General features: G+C 39.9%; 1 protein-coding gene and 1 pseudogene across 1 annotated transcript; both read left to right on the top strand.

Moving 5' to 3' along the window:
• The first annotated feature begins 10,176 nt into the window (after positions 1-10,176).
• Positions 10,177-15,592, top strand: LOC115005274 (E3 ubiquitin-protein ligase TRIM39-like). Its single transcript, XM_029427068.1, is given in 3 exon segments — positions 10,177-10,297; positions 13,942-15,534; positions 15,536-15,592. Coding segments are annotated over 2 exon segments (1,641 nt in total). The 5' UTR covers positions 10,177-10,297; positions 13,942-13,950.
• A 2,260-nt stretch (positions 15,593-17,852) lies between these two features.
• On the top strand, positions 17,853-22,456 carry LOC115005272 (E3 ubiquitin-protein ligase TRIM21-like; annotated as a pseudogene).
• Positions 22,457-23,011: the final 555 nt, after the last annotated feature.

The following is a 23,011-nucleotide window of genomic DNA, read 5'->3' as shown; positions in this document are numbered from 1 at the left end:
CTCTAGAACTGTTGAACGTTTTGGTTTCAAGTCTTGAGAAGAATCCCAGCAGAGAATTTAAAACATTAATAAACATGTCTGATATATTGTGAATCAAAAGCCATCTCACCTCGAGGTGCGTTCAACAGCTGCTGTTAGTTACATCACAGGATCTCTCAGCCGGTGGAGATCCCCAAAATGTCCTCGTCAATGTTGGTTCAAATAATAATCTGGTGATACGATAACATACGTTTCTTCTTCTTCCTCTGAGCCACACACACACACACACACACACACACACACACACACACACACACACACACACACACACACACACACACACACAGTAGTTTATTTTGACTCAACCACACACACACACCGTCCTGCTGACTCAAACACTCACCAGAGCACCAAATCCGCAGCAGAAAGTAGTCCCCAACAAACGCACTATTTCCTTCTATTTGTTTGATAACAACTAATAAATTACTTTTCACTTACATTCAAAAGTATCAGCATCAAAATATACTTAAAGTACCAAAAGTAGAATTACTCGATATTTCAGAATCATATTATTGGATTCTAATTATTGATGCATTAATGTGTTCATCACTTTAATGTTGCAGCTGGTAAATGTGGCGCAGCTTGTGAATTTCAGGTATCAAGTTGGTTTTATTGGTTATATTTAGTTTTTATAATCTGAATCTGCAAAGTAACTAAAACTTTACAATAAAAAAAGTAAAAAATACAATATTTTCCTCTGAAATGTAGAAGTATAAATTAGCATAAAATAGAAATACTATAGCAAGTATTAAATATTTAAGTATTAAATAATTAAGAAATAAATAACAAGTACCTCACATTTGTACTTAAGTACAATACTGTATATATATATATATATATATATATATATATATATATATATATATATATATATATATATATATATATACTGTACTTAGTTACACACATTAATGCAACTTTCCACCACTGAAGTCCTTAAAGTGTTAAAAAAAGCAATTTTAACATCTACTAAGAAACTCTTTCATTTAAAACCTTATTTTTCTAATATATGTATAATAAGTGAATATTGATAACATGAACCCTTCAAACCTTTGAGTTCAGAGACCTTTCTACCTGAAGGAGAAGAAAATAAGACTGAACGACCCCTGGTGCATCATGGGTAACTAGTCGCCTTATTACAGGAGGTCACACGGTGAGAGAGGCTGCAGTGTTTTTGGGTGACAATGATCAACAGGCAGTTACGTTCATACAACCTGCTATTAAATCTAATGGGATATTGTGTGTGTGTGTGTGTGTGTGTGTGTGTGTGTGTGTGTGTGTGTGTGTGTGTGTGTGTGTGTGTGTGTGTGTGTGTGCGTTGCTGGGAAAGTGACATTACATTTTGCAGAGGTATGAATATTTTATGGAGTGAACTCATTAGACGCTCGGCCTCTCGGGAGCTCAGAGGAGAGTTTGTTTTGTTCCAGATTATTTGTGTGATGAATTATACATCTCTGGGATTCAACAATATGAAAACAACACAGCTACAATTAGATCGAGGGTGGAGCGCTATATTTACACTCCACACATCAAAACACCGCCTGGCCCATTTTACTGTCCACCATCTCGCTTCCTGTCTGTGAAGGACACTTTAAATACTAATAATTATATTAAATAATATCTGTAATGAAACTTGTGTAAGAATATTTTCTTACAAAGCGCTCCATGTTTAATTAATAAAAAGTATTTTTTTATATTCTTAGGTAAAAGTTTTTTTGTTGGTTATTCACAGCAGAACCAATCTGGTCACTCTACACCGAATAGTTCAACATTTGCATATCTGAAATTACATTATTGTTTGTCCACTACAGCTATAAACTCTGTAAATCAATAAATATATATGTATTTTATCTGTTTTAGTTAAATGATAGTGCCCCCTATTAACAAGTCACAGTGCTGTTGGCTCTACACCTGCGTAGATTGAGGACTTTTTTCCATACAGCCAATGAAATAATTTATTTTTAAACCATATTTAAATAAAACCATAAGACTTTGAACAACAACCCACAATAGCTTTCCTGCTAAACTCTCCTTTTTATCTAACTTAAGAACACACATCTTGTTCTGCACCTTAGCTTTCAGAATGAGCCACCAAACAAACATTCACCGGGTAAAAGTGCAATGCTAACGACGTCAGTTAGCTAATTAGCTGCTCAGCAGCGGCACATTAAACGTACCTACAAACGTCACTTCAGTCTGTTCAGATGTGGCTGTAGTCCTCACTCTGTAACACCACCAACAACACACCGTCTGTCCAACGCTTGTTCGTTTACTTTATCTCTCGCTCCCCTGCCGGTGCTCAGCCTGCCAGCTGCGGTCAATCAAACACAGACACGGTAACTCAGAGGCTGATAGGAAAAATACGTTTTCCTTTAATAACAGGTTAACGGTATTAACAATAAATCTAAAGATAACTTTAAAGGGATGACTAAATGTGATTCTGATTGTTTCTCAAAGGAAAACACGGGAAGTGATTTACAGAGCTGATGTTTTTGCAATTGAATTTCAGTTCCTAAAGTTAAGCTTGAACACTGTAGGCAACACACTGAAGAAACTAAGTGTTCACTTTTCACTAGCTTTTCTGTCTTTATGGTTGACTGTACCTTTAACAGTGTGATGGGGGGGGGGGGGGGGGGGGGTTCGTCTCCAATCTCCGCCGGCTCCATTAGCGAGCTGACAGGGCTGTGAATGGGCTGGAGGCCTCGTGGCCTCGGAGCAATCACCACGGCTATTTCACACCCTGCTGATCCCCTCATCTGCTGCAGAGACGAGAGTGAGGCTCCGCGGGCCCTAGAGGCCCCTGATGAAGTCCTGACCTGGCTCTCCAGAACCCATGAGATTAAAAAAATACTCCTCCTGTTTAAAGTAAAGACGGCTGCTCAAGTTAGTCGACAGACAAATTGGAAAGTTTTATTGCAAGATGAGAAAAGTGACTGGAGTCACTGGACTTCACAAAATGAGTAGAAACCTACAATACATACATTTAAATACTTCATGTTTTTTGTCCTTACAAAACTTAAAGAAAAGAAAATGTATTGGCCAGAAAGTTAGCGTCTTCAGCAGAAACGTTTATAATATAGTTTAGACTTGTTTTGGACATTTCTTCGCATTTTAGTCACCTAAATATATAGATTTCCAAATTAGTCTGGATTTAACTCCTGCACGTCCACAATCATCACTTTGCAGAAGGAAAAGTGATTAACGAATCATTTTGATTATTAACTTAACTATAAAACCAAAATGAATCCTGCCACATACTGATATCCATGTGGTACAAAGTACAGTGAATTTCATCCTCGTGTCCTTGTAAAATATTTGATGTGTGTAAAGATGGATCCAGCAGAGTTGAGGTTTCTTCATGTTGTGCAGGTTCAGTTGATAAACCGCATTAAAAGCAGCCTCTACATGCATCTTCGCTGTGAGCAGAAACAGGGAAACAGCGGTGGAAAAACACACAATCAGAGCAGTAAATGACCATCTGCTGCCCGACAAGACCAGAAATGAGCTGGCTGAAGAAAAAAAGAAGAAATGCCACATTCAGGGGGCGACGCAGTCCCACTCATGTAATGATCTTGAATCAGAGGCCAGTAAATGGACAATTTTCCTCCCTAGGCTTTAATGTGTGATACTCATCAGCCTCTCTGCCTCAAATAGAAACTGATGTGCCGGGTCTCTGCCTGTTTCTGGGGAAAGTGAGAATTTCAATTACCTCGCCTCAGCGGCGGCCAATCTTAATAACTTCTTTCTTAATTCGTGTTCACGTCGGCGTCTAGGCGTTGCATCCAGGCGTTTCCCCTCACAACGGGCTGCCGAATACAAGACTGGCACCACTTAGCTCCATCAGGACCCCCCTCCCATCCCTGCTAACCGCCCAGCTCCTGTGGAATAAAGGTCAAGTAATCAGGCATCTGGAAGGACAGCTCATTTGTCATCCCTTGATAAATGCATCAGTGGCTAATCTGCAGAGCAGGACCCAGCCGCGCCGCCCCGAACAAAAAGGTTAACCGATTCAAAACAGGAAGCGATGGAGGACGATGGCATGGAGAGCAGCAGCAGCAGTGAGAAGAATAAAACTTCATTTTGATTCAATTGTTTGGTGGCTATTTCTGGACCAGTGGAATGTGGGAGGGATCCGACAATAACCTCCACCCCGCCGCTAAATGACAGCAGACTGCAGCGAACATTAACTGTGACAAGACATTACCAGCGATGAGGCGTTACGTTTCACTGCAGGAGAGAAAAGCTGCTGCTGCTGCCTCCGTCTACCGTCTCACATTCACTTCTTTTCCTGCCTCCCAACAGATTATCCTCCTGCTGAGAGTCAACTTGACAACGCCGAACAAAAAAAAAGAACTTCGTACTAAATGCTCACAATGTTCATAAAAGTTCAGGTTCAAGTTAATTACATAAGGCTGATGGTGAAAACATGTCCAGCCCACATTAATTGTACAGTATTTGGGACTCACATGGACATGCTAACTAGGGATGAATCCGAATAAGTTATTTGTGAAAGCACAAATAATGCAAACAGATATTTCTTCTACATCTTATTTATATAGCCCAATATCAGAAATTACACATTGGTCTCAGTGGGCTTTACAGACTACAAAGCATACGACACCCTCTGACCTTAGACCCTCGCGCCGCTCATGGAAAAACTCCCAAAAAGAAACCCCATAATTAAAGGTCATCAGGCAGGACCAGAGATACAGGCACAGCCATGATTCATAATCCAGACGTAACCTTTAATAGAGACAACCAGATGAGAGACACAAAAACTCTGGGTATGATGTCCCAGATGCTGAGCTAGTAACATGCATTTATAGGACGTAAGTGTATAAAGATAAAGAGATGGGGAAGGAGCAGGAGAGAGGTGTAAGTCCCCCGGCAGTCTAAGCCTATAGCAGCATAACTAGGAGCTGGTCCAAGGCAAGGCGAGCCAGCCCTAACTATAAGCTTTATCGATAAGGAAAGTCTTTAGCCTGCTTTTAATTAAAAGTGGAGAGGGTGTCTGCCTCCTGAACACAAACTGGGAGCTGGTTCCACAGGAGAGGAGCTTGATAGCTGAAGGCTCTGGCTTCCATTGTACTTTTGGAGACTCTAGAACCAGAAGGAACAATGTATTCTGGAGTGCAATGCTCTTTAAGGTACTATGAGCTCTTTAAGATAAACTGGAGTCCTGGAGAAGGATTTTAAAATCTATTCTGGATTTCACCGGGGTATTTTTGGAATACTGCATTTGACACACAATGTATCGGACATGTGGTGGAAATATCAGTATTATAAAGTCAAGGGTTGGTTTTCGAGTATTTATTAAGCGCAAGCTTTTTATAGAAAGGATTTAACACAGTACAGAGTACATGCCCAAGACAACAATCTGGAAGGGCTGCATACCAGAGTGCTGTGTTGTGTTTTCTTTTGTCTCAGACAGTCACTCCCATTACAAGAAACTCTATTCAAATATGGTTAATTCAATATTCAAATACTTCCCATTCCATAGAGAGCTTAGCTCAAGGCCGACAATACATTTTAGTTCATCTAAGCACGCTCTTAAATAGCACAATGTGAATTTCATACTACATCTTCTTTTGGAACACTAAACAGCATGGCAGTATGTAGGGATAATACCTATATATAGCCATACAATTGTTCATTGTAGATTCACCAGCTAGCTAGCAGGGTGGTGATAGCCTAGTGGTCTAGTGGTATGTCTTCCAAACAGAACTCCAGATGGTTGTGAGTTGGTACCAGGGCTGTACCCCTGAGCAAGTGGTTAGTGCACTATAAGTTTCTCTGGATAAGAGCTTCTGCTAAATGACCTGTAACGTAATGTAGCTTGCATTATTAGCTTGCTAGCCAGCAATCATTAGCATTGATAGCTATCTCAAATTAGCCAACACTTTAAGCAAGCTTGCTGGAGGATGACATCATGAAATAAAAACTTTATTAACTCAAAAGGAAAGGCTACAAGACAAACACTTCTAGATGATCCATTGATGGGGTCTTCCCCATCTTCCCCTACACCAAATCCTCAAACTGAACTAAATCCCAGACCAACTCGATGAGTTTGGTATGGCGTTCACTTCACACCAAACTAAACAATTCGAATCAGCAGCACGATTTTTAAGTTACACCTTTACTCACCATGTCACGTGATCTTCTAAGGTCAAGTTTGAAAAGAGCGTCTGGCTGTTTGGCTTCAAAACTTTCTGAAGCGTTTCCAGAGGAGCGAGGGTATTTTTATCTGTAAACTGAATTATCTCGAAGCCCCTCAAGTTGATGATTTATGAGACGAAATTTGCATCTTCATTTGGCACACGGGGACCTATTTCCTGGAGAAACACCAGCCATATTATTATTCCCATAACAATCATCTCTCGGCTCATTAATGATGGAAAAAACAGCAGCACAATTAATTTAGTATTTATTAAATTTTGATTTATTTTCTCCTTTCTGTAAAACTCTGAATAAGATACTCTCGAGACCTGTAACACACACATTAATGTAACAGGAACATGTAACACACACATTAATGTAACAGGAACATGTAACACACACATTAATGTAACAAGAACATGTAACACACACATTAATGTAACATGAACATGTAACACACACATTAATGTAACAGGAACATGTAACACACACATTAATGTAACAGGAACATGTAACACACACATTAATGTAACATGAACATGTAACACACAAATTAATGTAACAGGAACATGTAACACACACATTAATGTAACAAGAACATGTAACACACACATTAATGTAACATGAACATGTAACACACACAATTAATGTAACAGGAACATGTAACACACACATTAATGTAACAAGAACATGTAACACACACATTAATGTAACATGAACATGTAACACACACATTAATGTAACAGGAACATGTAACACACACATTAATGTAACAGGAACATGTAACACACACATTAATGTAACATGAACATGTAACACACACATTAATGTAACAGGAACATGTAACCACACATTAATGTAACAGGAACATGTAACACACACATTAATGTAACATGAACATGTAACACACACATTAATGTAACAGGAACATGTAACACAAATTAATGCTAGCAGGAACATGTAACACACACATTAATGTAACAGGAACATGTAACACACAATTAATGTAACAGGAACATGTAACACACACATTAATGTAACATGAACATGTAACACACAAATTAATGTAACATGAACATGTAACACACACATTAATGTAACAGGAACATGTAACACACACATTAATGTAACATGAACATGTAACACCACATTAATGTAACAGGAACATGTAACACACACATTAATGTAACAGGAACATGTAACACACACATTAATGTAACAGGAACATGTAACACACACATTAATGTAACAGGAACATGTAACACACACATTAATGTAACAGGAACATGTAACACACACATTAATGTAACAGGAACATGTAACACACACATTAATGTAACAGGAACATGTAACACACACATTAATGTAACAGGAACATGTAACACACACATTAATGTAACAGGAACATGTAACACACACATTAATGTAACAGGAACATGTAACACACACATTAATGTAACAGGACATGTACACACACATTAATGTAACAGGAACATGTAACACACACATTAATGTAAGAACATGTAACACACACATTAATGTAACAGGAACATGTAACACACACATTAATGTAACAGGAACATGTAACACACACATTAATGTAACAGGAACATGTAACACACACATTAATGTAACATGGAACATGTAACACACACATTAATGTAACAGGAACATGTAACACACACATTAATGTAACAGGAACATGTAACACACACATTAATGTAACAGGAACATGTAACACACACATTAATGTAACAGGAACATGTAACACACACATTAATGTAACAGGAACATGTAACACACACATTAATGTACAGGAACATGTAACACACACATTAATGTAACAGGAACATGTAACACACACATTAATGTAACAGGAACTGTAACACACATTATGCAACAGGAACATGTAACACACACATTAATGTAACAGGAACATGTAACACACACATTAATGTAACAGGAACATGTAACACACACATTAATGTAACAGGAACATGTAACACACACATTAATGTAACAGGAACATGTAACACACACATTAATGTAACAGGAACATGTAACACACACATTAATGTAACAGGAACATGTAACACACACATTAATGTAACAGGAACATGTAACACACACATTAATGTAACAGGAACATGTAACACACACATTAATGTAACAGGAACATGTAACACACACATTAATGTAACAGGAACATGTAACACACACATTAATGTAACAGGAACATGTAACACACACATTAATGTAACAGGAACATGTAACACACACATTAATGCAACAGGAACATGTAACACACATTATGTAACAGGAACATGTAACACACATTAATGCACAGGAACATGTAACACACACATTAATGCAACAGGAACATGTAACACACACATTCATGTAACAGGAACATGTAACACACATTAATGCAGCAGGAACATGTAACACACACATTAATGTAACAGGAACATGTAACACACACATTAATGTAGAAGGAACATGTAACACACACATTAATGTAACAGGAACATGTAACACACACATTAATGTAACAGGAACATGTAACACACACATTAATGTAACAGGAACATGTAACACACACATTAATTAACAGGAACATGTAACACACACATTAATGTAACAGGAACATGTAACACACACATTAATGTAACAGGAACATGTAACACACACATTAATGTAACAGGAACATGTAACACACACATTAATATAACAGGAACATGTAACACACACATTAATGCAGCAGGAACATGTAACACACACATTAATGCAACAGGAACATGTAACACACACATTAATGTAACAGGAACATGTAACACACACATTAATGTAACAGGAACATGTAACACACACATTAATGTAACAGGAACATGTAACACACACATTAATGTAACAGGAACATGTAACACACACATTAATGCAGCAAGAACATGTAACACACACATTAATGTAACAGGAACATGTAACACACACATTAATGCATCAGGAACATGTAACACACACATTAATGCAACAGGAACATGTAACACACACATTAATGTAACAGGAACATGTAACACACACATTAATGCAACAGGAACATGTAACACACACATTCATGTAACAGGAACATGTAACACACATTAATGCAGCAGGAACATGTAACACACACATTAATGCAACAGGAACATGTAACACACACATTCATGTAACAGGAACATGTAACACACACATTAATGTAGCAGGAACATGTAACACACACATTAATGTAACAGGAACATGTAACACACACATTAATGTAACAGGAACATGTAACACACACATTAATGTAACAGGAACATGTAACACACACATTAATGTAACAGGAACATGTAACACACACATTAATGTAACAGGAACATGTAACACACACATTAATGTAACAGGAACATGTAACACACACATTAATATAACAGGAACATGTAACACACACATTAATGCAGCAGGAACATGTAACACACACATCAATGCAACATGAACATGTAACACACACATTAATGTAACAGGAACATGTAACACACACATTAATGTAACATGAAATGACACACATTATGTAACAGGAACATGTAACACACACATTAATGTAACAGGAACATGTAACACACACATTAATGTAACAGGAACATGTAACACACACATTAATGTAACAGGAACATGTAACACACACATTAATGTAACAGGAACATGTAACACACACATTAATGCAGCAAGAACATGTAACACACACATTAATGTAACAGGAACATGTAACACACACATTAATGCATCAGGAACATGTAACACACACATTAATGCAGCAGTAGACAAATATAAACTCTAAAACATCATATATAATAGTAAAACACTTAAAGATCTGAAGTCTTCCTCCACTCCCTGTTGGCGTCGGGCTACTGAGAGGTGGAGCAACACAGAAAGAGGAGCTTCAACTTCACAGAACTGAAAGTTAAAGTATATCTGAAGGACAGCAGAGCTGCAGTCGACACAAGTCTCTGTTTCTCTCTAAAGAAACATTCAACTACATCCAGCAGGCTTCTCTCAACAACACAGCAGAATCTGTCCAACACTGGTGAGTACACTGCCCTACAGAGACAAATGCACCGACTAAACATGTGATCACAGTTTAGTTCAAATCACAATCTGACTGTTTACATCCGTTTTACCAGATAAAGAATATTATGCTATAGAAATGTGTCACTTTAGATATAAAAGTGTAAGAAGGCCAGAAATACAAAACAGGTCAAAACCAAACCACAGTGACTGAACTCTTTGTAGTTAAGGTTTGACAGAATACAGTCACAGCTAGCATTAGCTGAAGCTAATTTACACTCTCAGGCCCATTTCCTGTATTGAACAGAAGTTTATTACACGACGTAGAACCTGAATCATAGATACTTTTTGGGTTGTACAGAGTGAAGTATCTGATTATATGGCTCACTTTTTGTATTGCTTATAAAAAAGACATAATATTGACATTTTAAAATGTATATAAGTGTTACACACTTTGGTAAGGAGCCTTATTTCTCAATCTCACTGTTTCTAGTTGAAGCTGTCAGGAAGTAACGCTGATAATATTTCCTGTCTTTCAACAACCAGTATGAATGAGGAGAACAATTATATTTTATATATTTTTCTGCAGTCCAGAGCTGTAGCTTCCATCTCTTCTTCTGCACATTTAATGTTTCTGATTCTCTGCTCTCTGTATCATCATCCTCTCTCTGATCCTCCTCTTCCTCCTCTTCCTCCAAACTGACTCTCTGACGCTGAAGGTCTTTTAACAGAGAAAGTGATTTTATTTTCCTCTGCTCCTTCAGAGGCTTCATAAAACAAATAATAAAAACTCATACTAGCCTAAATACATCAAAGTTAATTTTAATAAATATGTTAAGTTAAATATTAAATTGGAATTTAAAAATATTTAGCTTACTTTACATATATATTTACTCCAGTAAAAGTATAAGCATCAGTTTTATGATGTTACCACATGTGTGGTGTGAGTAATGGAGAGATCACATGGTGTTGTTTTATCATTTAGTAAAAAATACTCCACCAAACAAACAAACTCTAACGTCTAATCTTCATAAATCCTCTCAAACTGTGACGTTGACAGGAAGCTCAGTCAGACTCTGGGAGACAGCGAGAGCTCGTTGACTCACTTCAGATGGACAATGAAAAGTTATCAGATCAACTGTAACAGTGAACGCTGTTTCATCAGTGAAACAACATAAGCTCACACGCCACACTGCAGACCAGTCGGACTGGTTTCCCCACATGTTTAATGCCCAAATAATCCCAGCAGGAATGTGGTTCTCCTACATATTCACCGAGGCGTTCCCAGTGAGGAGATATAATCTCTCCACCGAGTCCTGGGTCTTCCCCGGGGTCTCCTCCCAGCTGGACATGCCTGGAACACCTCCCTAGTGAGGCGACCAGGCGGCTCCTTACTAGATGAACCACCTCAACGGGCTCCTTATCAACGTAAATCAGCAGCGGCTCTACTCCGAGTCTCTCCCGATGGCTGAACTTCTCACCATATCTCTAAGGGAGACGCCACCCATCTGAGAAAACTAATTTTGGCCGCTTGTACTCGTGATCTCGTTCTTTCGGTCATGACCCTTCATGACCACAGGTGAGGGTAGGAACGAAGATTGACCAGTAGATTGAGAGCTTTACCTTTTGGCTCAGCTCTCTTTTTGTCACGACGGTGCTGTAAAGTGACTGTAATACCGCCCCCGCTGCTTCGATTCTCCAGCCAATCTTTTCGCTCCATCGTCCCCTCACTCGCGAACAAGACCCCGAGGTACTTCAACTTGTTCCCTTGGGGTAAGGACTCATTCCCTACCCGGAGTAGGCAATCCACCGGTTTCTTGCTGAGAGCCATGGCCTCAGATTTCGAGGTGCTGATCCTCATCCCAACCGCTTCACACTCGGCTCTCAGCTCGGCTCTCGGCTGTCAGGATCAGGAATCGTGGCTGCGCCTGCTGCCCTGGTCCTGCTGGACACCGGGAACCCTTTTTGACATTTTCCTGGATTCATCCAAACTTTCTCTTTTTTGATCACAACATAATTTCTGTCAGATGGATGATGTATTTGTACTATGTTGTTTATCCTGTACACACGACATCTATTTCACGTCTGTCCGTCCTGGGAGAGGGATCCCACCTCAGTCTCTCCCTGAGGTTTCTTCCATTTTTCCCCCTTTAATTAGGGGGTTTCTTTTAGCAAGTTTTTCCTTGTGCGGTGTGAGGGTCTAAGGACAGAGGGTCTAAGGACAGAGGGTCTAAGGACAGAGGGTGTCATATGCTGTACAGTGTGTAAAGCCCAGTGAGACAAAAATGTAATTTGTGATATTGGGCTATATAAATACATTTGATTTGAATTTGATTTGATTCGGCTGCAAACCGATACAGTGACTGCTGAAGGTCACAGACCGATGGTGCAATCAGGACCACATCAAATATCAAAGAGCAGCGTTGAGATCCTCAGGCCACCAAACTGCAAACCCTCTCCTCCACGACTACGCCTCGATATCCTGTCTATAAATCCCAAATCCCAAACAGGATTGGTGATAAAGCGCAGCCATGGCGGAGGCCAACACCCACTGGAAACAAGTCCGACTTACTGCCGAGTATCCGGACACAACTCTCGCTTTGGACGTACAGGGATTGGATGGCCCACACCTAATACTCCCGCAGCACCTGCCACAGTATCGCCTGGGGGGCCCAGTCATAGGCCTTCTCCAGATCCACAAAACACATATAGACCGGATGGGCGTACTCCCAGGCCCCCTCCAGGATCCTTGCGAGAGTGAAGAGTTGGTCCGTTGTTCCACGGCCAGGACGGAATCCTCTTCAATCCGAGGTTTGACTATCGGCCGGACTCTCCTTTCCAGCAACTTGGAATAGACTTTAGTAGGCGTAAACATAGTGCAGATGGGATTTACATGAGCCACATGCAAGGCTGTGGTGGGTGCAATCGACAAAAATTAAATATAGACCTATATATATATATATATTTAAATATTTGAAAAACAAATGCTACAATTTGTCTGTTGATGAACACCACATCTAATTACTGACACACAAACACACATCTGCTCCATTACTTCTTACCTCAGCCCGGTACTTTTCCACACCCGCCTCCTCCTCACCTCACCAGCCAGCCACTCCCACCTAATCACTGCTGCTACCAATTTACAATCAAGCCCTTATTTAAGCCTCTCCCACTCACTCAGTGCCAGATTGTTCTACGTTATGCCAGACTCTCCTGCGATGACTGATTTCCTGTTACCGACCCTTCTTCAAGTAAAGAAGAAGTATCTCAAAATAGTACTTAAGCACAGTACTTGAATAAATATACTTAGTTACTTTCTCTCCCATGATTTGTGTGTTTCATTATATCTCCTCTTTGTTTCCTATAAATGTGTAGATTTATGTTTTCTAATGTATTAATGAGATTTATGCTCAAGAATACAATATCATGTTTTTTGAGTAACATTTGAGAAATAGTATTTGTTCCTGCAGGCAGCTGAAGTAAATGTTTTGTAATGAAGATGTTATCACTTATTTTCATCATCATTCACTGTCAACAAGTCCATTTAATATATAAACAGGATTCAGTAAGACCTTTATATTCCACTAATAATAGTGTTAGAAAAATTAATCAAAATATATGTAATTACAGTTTTAATTTTCCACTTTCTTTTGTCCTCAGAGTGTAGATATGTCTGCTGCCAGCTGTCTGCTGACTGAAGATCAGTTTCTGTGCTCCATCTGTCTGGATGTGTTCACTGATCCAGTCAGCACACCATGTGGACACAACTTCTGTAAAACCTGCATCACTGAATACTGGGAGGTCAATGTCCAGTGTCAGTGTCCCAACTGTAAAGAGGTTTTCTACACAAGACCTGAGCTGCGGGTCAATACCTTCATCTCTGAGATGGCTGCTCAGTTCAGACAGTCAGCTCAACAGAAAGCCAGCAGCAGCAGCTCAGAGACACAAGTTGTTAAACCAGGAGACGTTCCCTGTGACGTCTGCACTGGAACCAAACTGAAGGCCCTGAAGTCCTGCCTGGTGTGTCTGGACTCCTACTGTGAGATTCACCTGGAGCCTCATCTGACAAGGACAGGCCTGAAAAGACATCAGCTGATCGACCCTGTGGAGAACCTGGAAGGCAGGATGTGTACGAAGCACGATAAACAGCTGGAGCTGTTCTGTAAGACCGACCAGATGTGTGTCTGCATGCTCTGCACTGTTTTAGACCACAAGACACATGATATTGTTCCTCTGAAGGAAGAATCTGAAGGAAAGAAGGCCGAGCTGGAGAAGACAGAGGCTGACATTCAGCAGATGATCCAGAAGAGACAACTGAAGATTCAGGAGATGAAACGCTCAGTGCAGCTCAGTAAGGAAGATGCAGACAGAGAGATAGCAGGTGGTGTTCAGGTCTTCACCGCTCTGAAGGAGACTGTTGAGAGAAGCCAGGCCAAGCTCATCCACACAGTCAAAGAGAAGCAGAGAGAGACAGAGAAACTGGCTGAAGGCTTCATCAGAGAGCTGGAACAGGAAGTCTCTAAGCTGAAGAAGAGAAGCACTGAGGTGGAGCAGCTCTCAACGTCTGATCATTTTTACCTCCTCAAACGCTTCATGTTCCTGAACGCTGCTCCACTCACCAAGGACTGGACAGAAGTCAGCGTCCGTCTACCTTCATATGAGGGGACTGTGAGGAGAGCTGTGAGTCAGCTGGAGGAGACGCTCAGTGAACAGATGAAGAAGCTGCTTGAGGTCGAGCTGAAGAGGGTCCAGCAGTCTGCAGTGGATGTGACACTCGACCTTCATACAGCACATCCCAACCTCATCCTGTCTTATGATGGAAAACAAGTTAAACTTGGTGATGTGAGGAAGAGTCTCCCAGACAATCCAGAGAGATTTGATACTTGTCCTAATGTGTTAGCAAAGCAGAGTTTCTCTTCAGGAAGATTTTATTACGAGGTTCAGGTTAAAGGGAAGACTGGGTGGGATTTAGGAGTGGCCAGAGAGTCCATCAACAGGAAGGGAAGCATCACAGCGTCTCCTCAGAATGGTTACTGGATGATATTTTTGAGGAATGTAAATAAGTACACAGCTCATGCTGACACTGCAGTCACTCTCTCTCTGGAGTCTGAGCCTGAGAAGGTGGGGGTGTTTGTGGATTATGAGGAGGGTCTGGTCTCCTTTTATGATGTTGATGCTGCAGCTCTGATCTACTCCTTTACTGGCTGCACATTCGCTGAGAAACTCTACCCATTCTTCAGTCCCCGTATTAATGATCGGTGGTAAAAACTCTGCCCCTCTGATCATCTCTCCTGTCAATCACACTGAGTAGAACCAACATGTGATGTTCTACAGAAAGATTCACTATCACATAATGTAATACATGTATATTATTGATGATGTGTGGTGTATACTTTGTTGATTTTAAGATTCTGATCAATGCTTGTTTTCTTTCTCATTTCTTGTATTAAAAAACAATGTTCTCATGAATAAGAAGAATTTGCACTGAATTTAAAACGTGTTATTGTGTGATCATAGTATATTTACAGCTCTGGAAGAGACCACTCCAAAATGTTCTTAAATCAGCCATTCCATTCCAGTTTCTGTTGAATTCCAACACAAGCACACTTCATTCTACTTAATGAAGTACTGATTAGGTGATCATTTGAACCAAATTTTATTTAACGTGGAAAAATATAAAAACTACTGCTGTGGTCATCACTCTCCTCTTGCATTAGGACCAACTGGATGGTTAAAACAACGCTTGTAGTACCTCAAAAGTAATTGGAATCAAACAATAATTATTGACCATACCAAAAGAGTTGAAAAGAAAGGTTTTGAGTGAGGAAAAGAAGGTTTCAATTCTGTCTTTACTGGCAGAGGGATACAGTGAGCGTCAGGTTGCTTCCATCCTTAACATTTCAAAGACGGCGGTTCATAACAAGGTCCACCAGCAGACATTGGGGACAACAAAGCTACAGACCGGCAGAGGGCAAAAATGCCTCTCCACTGTCCAGGACATTAGAATGTCACTCAACAATTGTAGGATGACATCAAGTGACCTACAAAAAGAATGGCAAACGGCAGCTGGGGTGAAGTGCACGGCGAGGACGGTTCCAAACAGGCTCCTCGGGGCCTGGCTAAAGTCGTGCAAAGCTATAAAAAAGCTCTTCATCAATGAGAAGCAAAGAAGAGCAGGCTGAGGATTGCAAAAGACTGTAAGGATTGGACCGTAGAGGACTGGAGTATGGTCATCTTCTCTGATCAGTCCAATTTCTAGCTTTGCCCAACACCTGGTCCACTAATGGTTAGACGGAGACCTGGAGAGGCCTACGAGCCACAGTGTCTCGCACCCACTGTGACATCTGGTGGAGGATCGGTGATGATCTGGGTGCTTCAGCAAGGCTCGAATAGGGCAGATGTGTCTTTGTGAAGGAAGCATGAATCAAACCACGTACAAGGTTGTCCTGGAAGCATTCTTGCTTCCTTCTGCTCTGACAATGTTCCCCAACTCTGAGGATTGGTTTGTCCAGCAGGACAATGCTCCGTGCCACACAGCCAGGTCAATCAAGGTGTGGATGGAGGATCACCAGATCAAGGCCCTGTCATGGCCAGCCCAATCTCCATACCTGAACCCCATTGGAAACCTCTGGAATGTGATCGAGAGGAAGATGGATGGTCACAAGCCATCAAACAAAGCCGAGCTGCTTGAATGTTTGCCCAGGAGTGACATAAAGTCCCTCAACAGCAATGTGCAGACTGGTGGGGGGCATACCAAGACGCATGAACGCTGTGATTGAAAATCAATGTTATTCCACCAAATATTGATTTCTGAACTCTTCCTAAGTCAAAACATTAGTATTGTGTTGTTTAAAAATGAATATGAACTTGTTTTCTTTGCGTTATTCGAGGTCTGAAAACTTTTTTGTTATTTTGACCAGTTGTAATTTTCGGCATATAAATGCTCTAAATAACAATATTTGTATTTGGAATTTGGGAGAAATGTTGTCAGTACTTTATAGAATAAAACAAAAATGTTAATTTTACTCAAACACATACCTATAAATAGTAAAACCAGAGAAACTGATAATTTTGCAGTGGTCTCTTAATTTTTTCCAGCGCTGTATATAAGAATATTTCCATACTGGCATCATTTCCTGGAAAGTCATGCAGCCCTTATTTCTAATAACATCATTAATTAACACCCAAAATAAGGTGTTTTAAGGGCTTTAGTTTTTATCATTTCAAATTACAGGACAAATTAAGATATCTAGTATTATTATTTTTATGGGTAAATTAAGGATTCATTCTTGAATATTAATAGTACAAAATAGTTGGAACAACAACGAAATGTGATCATAAAACCTTCAGCTACAGTGGTAATACATAAATACTTTTACTGAAGTAAAGTTTATAACGCAGGACTTCTCCTTGTAGTGGAGTATTTGCACAGTGTTGTAAGAGAACTGTTACTGCAGTAAAGGATCTGAAGTCTTCCTCCACTCCCTGTTGGCGTCGGGCCACTGAGAGGTGGAGCAACACAGAAAGAGGAGCTTCAACTTCACAGAAACGAAAGTGAAAGTATATCTTGAGCGACAGCAGAGCTGCAGTCGACACAAGTCTCTGTTTCTCTCTAAAGAAACATTCAACTACATCCAGCAGGCTTCTCTCAACAACACAGCAGAATCTGTCCAACACTGGTGAGTACACTGCCCTACAGAGACAAATGCACCGACTAAACATGTGATCACAGTTTAGTTCAAATCACAATCTGACTGTTTACATCCGTTTTACCAGATAAAGAATATTATGCTATAGAAATGTGTCACTTTAGATATAAAAGTGTAAGAAGGCCAGAAATACAAAACAGGTCAAAACCAAACCACAGTGACTGAACTCTTTGTAGTTAAGGTTTGACAGAATACAGTCACAGCTAGCATTAGCTGAAGCTAATTTACACACGTGTTTCCTGTATGAACTCAAAACCTCAGCTCTGCTCAGACAGGAAGTGAAGCTCGGTGTCCGTGGGGGTTGAGGAGATTAATTATATTTTATATAATTTCCTGCAGTCCAGAGCTGTAGCTTCCATCTCTTCTTCTGCACATTTAATGTTTCTGATTCTCTCTATGAATCTCCTCTTCCTCCAAACTGACTCTCTGACACTGAAAAATAAAGAATACGAGCTAAAAATATCACAACAAATTTAAATAATTAATATAAAAGTTTACTATTAAACACGTAATTCTTTTTTATAAACTGTAATAACAATATAAGCATCAGTGTAGCAGTATTATTATATTAATAAATATATGATGCGATGGTAGTGGAGGGATCATACTATGTTTTTGGGGTTTAAAGGAATGCTATTATGATTTTACTGATTTGAATTATGATATCAACCAGAACTAAAGGGTTTAGAATTATATCACTGCAATGTTTAGGATGTTAGATGAGTTTCTCAATGTTTTATTAAATGTTTCACTATTATTTGAATAACTAAAGGCCGTGTCACACATCTCCGTATGGCAGAAACGTGTGCCGGCGTATATGAATATTTGTCAGAGTCCAAATGCGTCCAACTTTTCATCGGATCGGAAAAGTGAACATATACAGATACGCATGTCTAACCTGTTGATAGAGCATCACTTACTTATACAAAATGTATCAGACGAATACCCAACGAATGCATAACGTATACACAAATATGGCGTATACAAAATATCTGCAACACGCTGGTGTGCGTTGATATAAGGTACGAGTAGCATTCGTTAAAACCTCTTAGGGAGTGGGCGAACTTACCCGAAGATACCTACAAACGACACCCAAAGTAAACTATAAGCTGCTCTTCAACCATTTGCACCAGCTGCATGATTTTGGTCTCATTCAAAAGATAACTCTCTTATTGTTCTTGCAAAACAGTGAAGAATCACTCCAAGAGCTTCTGCATTGAGTAATAGTGGTGTGAATATACTGAATCTGAAGAAAATACACTCCGCCTGAAGATGGTTCAGCTGGTGGCTAAGGACTGGAACACACAATAAACACATAGCAGCAAGTGTTATCAAGTAAAACTTCCAATTTCAGATAAAAGGGATAAAAACTTAATTTATTAGACATATCTTTCTAAGAGTAACACCGGGCGTACACCAACTGTGCATGTGTACATATTATAATATTTATTAATAAAAATAATTTTTATTTATGTATAAATAACTATTATATACCCATATTCCCTGTTAGTAGTAATCACACAGTAAGTGAAGTATAAACACATTTCTTTCTGATATTCTTATGTTTTATTTGTATTTTCTTCTGAACAATAAATAATAAATATAATTATGAAAATAAATGTTATTTTGTATATGGCTCTTTCGATGACGCGATATGGCTCGCAGACAATTTTGAGCTGACATTTTTTAAGAAGTAATAAATAATTATACTGTGTCATTTAAAGTAAAACATTTAGCGGCAGATTTGTTTTTAGTTCTCCCCTCTCCGTTCCTCCTCTCGTCTCTGACTGTAGGTTAAGGTGTGTTCACACGTGTGTGTGTGTCTGTGTGTGTGTGTGTGTGTGTGTGTGTAGGGGCAGCAGAGGAGAAACTGCTCAAAGCAAGCAGTAAACTGGGGGGGTCAAACTCGATCACAGAGAGTGTCAACATTAAAAACTGGGACTACGTCGAGGGCCGAACACGGTCCATATTTATTGAACAGGATAAACATAAAGTGCAAAAAGATATGGAATATATTTAAGTCAACTGCAGACGGATTGCTGAGCAGTTCAATGTAAATATCTGAGCTGCTCTCAGTTGATCAGCAGAATGCTGTCGGGAACACAGCGGGGGAGATGTTTGTCAGTGTTTGGAAACACGTAGTGACCAAAGTTTCCTTAATGCATCAGAGTCTCCCACAGGCAGCTCTGCTTGGAAAGCTCTCACTGCATCACACATGTCTGTGATCGCACTGACATGTTTAGTGACTTAGTTACTTTCTCTCCCATGTTTTGTGTGTTTCATTATATCTCCTCTTTGTTTCCTATAAACGTGTAGATTTATGTTTTCTAATGTATTAATGAGATTTATGCTCAAGAATACAATATCATGTTTTTTGAGTAACATTTGAGAAATAGTATTTGTTCCTGCAGGCAGCTGAAGTAAATGTTTTGTAATGAAGATGTTATCACTTATTTTCATCATCATTCACTGTCAACAAGTCCATTTAATATATAAACAGGATTCAGTAAGACCTTTATATTCCACTAATAATAGTGTTAGAAAAATTAATCAAAATATATGTAATTACAGTTTTAATTTTCCACTTTCTTTTGTCCTCAGAGTGTAGATATGTCTGCTGCCAGCTGTCTGCTGACTGAAGATCAGTTTCTGTGCTCCATCTGTCTGGATGTGTTCACTGATCCAGTCAGCACACCATGTGGACACAACTTCTGTAAAACCTGCATCACTGAACACTGGGAGGGTAATGTCCAGTGTCAGTGTCCCAACTGTAAAGAGGTTTTCAACACAAGACCTGAGCTGCGGGTCAATACCTTCATCTCTGAGGATGGCTGCTCAGTTCAGACAGTCAGCTCAACAGAAAGCCAGCAGCAGCAGCTCAGAGACACAAGTTGTTAAACCAGGAGACGTTCCCTGTGACGTCTGCACTGGAACCAAACTGAAGGCCCTGAAGTCCTGCCTGGTGTGTCTGGAGTCTCCTACTGTGAGACTCACCTGGAGCCTCATCTGACAAGGACAGGCCTGAAAAGACATCAGCTGATCGACCCTGTGGAGAACCTGGAAGGCTGGATGTGTACGAAGCACGATAAACAGCTGGAGCTGTTCTGTAAGACCGACCAGATGTGTGTCTGTATGCTCTGCACTGTTTTAGACCACAAGACACATGATGTTGTTCCTCTGAAGGAAGAATATGAAGGAAAGAAGGCCGAGCTGGAGAAGACAGAGGCTGACATTCAGCAGATGATCCAGAAGAGACGACTGAAGATTCAGGAGATGAAACGCTCAGTGGAGCTCAGTAAGGAAGATGCAGACAGAGAGATAGCAGGTGGTGTTCAGGTCTTCACCGCTCTGAAGGAGACTGTTGAGAGAAGCCAGGCCGAGCTCATCCAGACAGTCAAAGAGAAGCAGAGAGAGACAGAGAAACTGGCTGAAGGCTTCATCAGAGAGCTGGAACAGGAAAGTCTCTAAGCTGAAGAAGAGAAGCACTGAGATGGAGCAGCTCTCAACGTCTGAAGATCATCTCCACGTCATACAAAGCTTCACGTTCCTGAACAGCTGCTCCACTCACCAAGGACTGGACAGAAGTCAGCGTCCGTCTACCTTCATATGAGGGGACTGTGAGGAGAGCTGTGAGTCAGCTGGAGGAGACGCTCAGTGAACAGATGAAGAAGCTGCTTGAGGTCGAGCTGAAGAGGGTCCAGCAGTCTGCAGTGGATGTGACACTCGACCTTCATACAGCACATCCCATACCTCATCCTGTCTGATGATGGAAAACAAGTTAAACATGTTGATGTGAGGAAGAGTCTCCCAGACAATCCAGAGAGATTTGATAGTTGTGTTTATGTTTTAGCAAAGCAGAGTTTCTCTTCAGGAAGATTTTATTACGAGGTTCAGGTTAAAGAGAAGACTGGGTGGAGGTTAGGAGTGGCCAGAGAGTCCATCAACAGGAAGGGAAACATCACACCGGTCTCCTCAGAAAGGTTACTGGACGATATGTTTGAGGAATGTAAATAAGTACACATGCTTCTGCTGACACTGCAGTCACTCTCTCTCTGAAGTCTGAGCCTGAGAAGGTGGGGGTGTTTGTGGATTATGAGGAGGGTCTGGTCTCCTTTTATGATGTTGATGCTGCAGCTCTGATCTACTCCTTTACTGGCTGCACATTCACTGAGAAACTCTACCCATACTTCAGTCCTGATCTTAATGATGGTGGTAAAAACTCTGCCCCTCTGATCATCTCTGCTGTCAATCACACTGAGTAGAACCAACATGTGATGTTCTACAGAAAGATTCACTATCACATAATGTAATACATGTGTTGTTTCTATGGTGTATGCATTGTGGATTTTATTCAGATTCTGATCGATGCTGTTTCTTTTTCTCTTTCTCATTTCTTGTATTAAAAACAATGTTCTCATGAATAAGAAGAATTTGCACGATTAAATGTCTGGGTGTCGAATTTAAAACGTGTTATTGTGTGATTATTGTGTTTATATAAGAATATTTTCATACTGGCATAAATTCCTGGAAAGTCATGCAGCCCTTATTATTTGAATATTAAATATAAAATATTTGGACGTTGGAGACTTCAGTAAATGCTTAATTGAATTGAATGTTATTACAGGGACATTATAAGTTGATTAACATCACTGCAAATGTGATATGATTTTCTCTCTGCCAGATATTACATTAAGTAACAATACAGCCAACGACGTGTAAAAGCATTACAGGAGAAGGAAAGTGAAACATGAAGCTATATAAAATATAAAAAGGGGGTGAAGCAAGTTATGTGCAGAGCAGGAAATATGGCAAGCAATTCATAAAAAACAAAAACATGTTGAGAAGGCCAATCATCAAATGTGCTTGTTATTATTCAAAGGACAAAAGCCACGACTGACAAGTTATGTCTTCAAATCTGTTCATATCATTGTGGATGGCCACAAGACACACACACACACACACACACACACACACACACACACACACACACACACACACACATTATCGATCAGCTGATTCAT

Source organism: Cottoperca gobio, unplaced genomic scaffold (genome assembly GCF_900634415.1).
Source record: "Cottoperca gobio unplaced genomic scaffold, fCotGob3.1 fCotGob3_290arrow_ctg1, whole genome shotgun sequence".
Lineage (NCBI taxonomy): Eukaryota > Metazoa > Chordata > Actinopteri > Perciformes > Bovichtidae > Cottoperca > Cottoperca gobio.
This window is presented reverse-complemented; position numbering and strand designations above follow the sequence as displayed.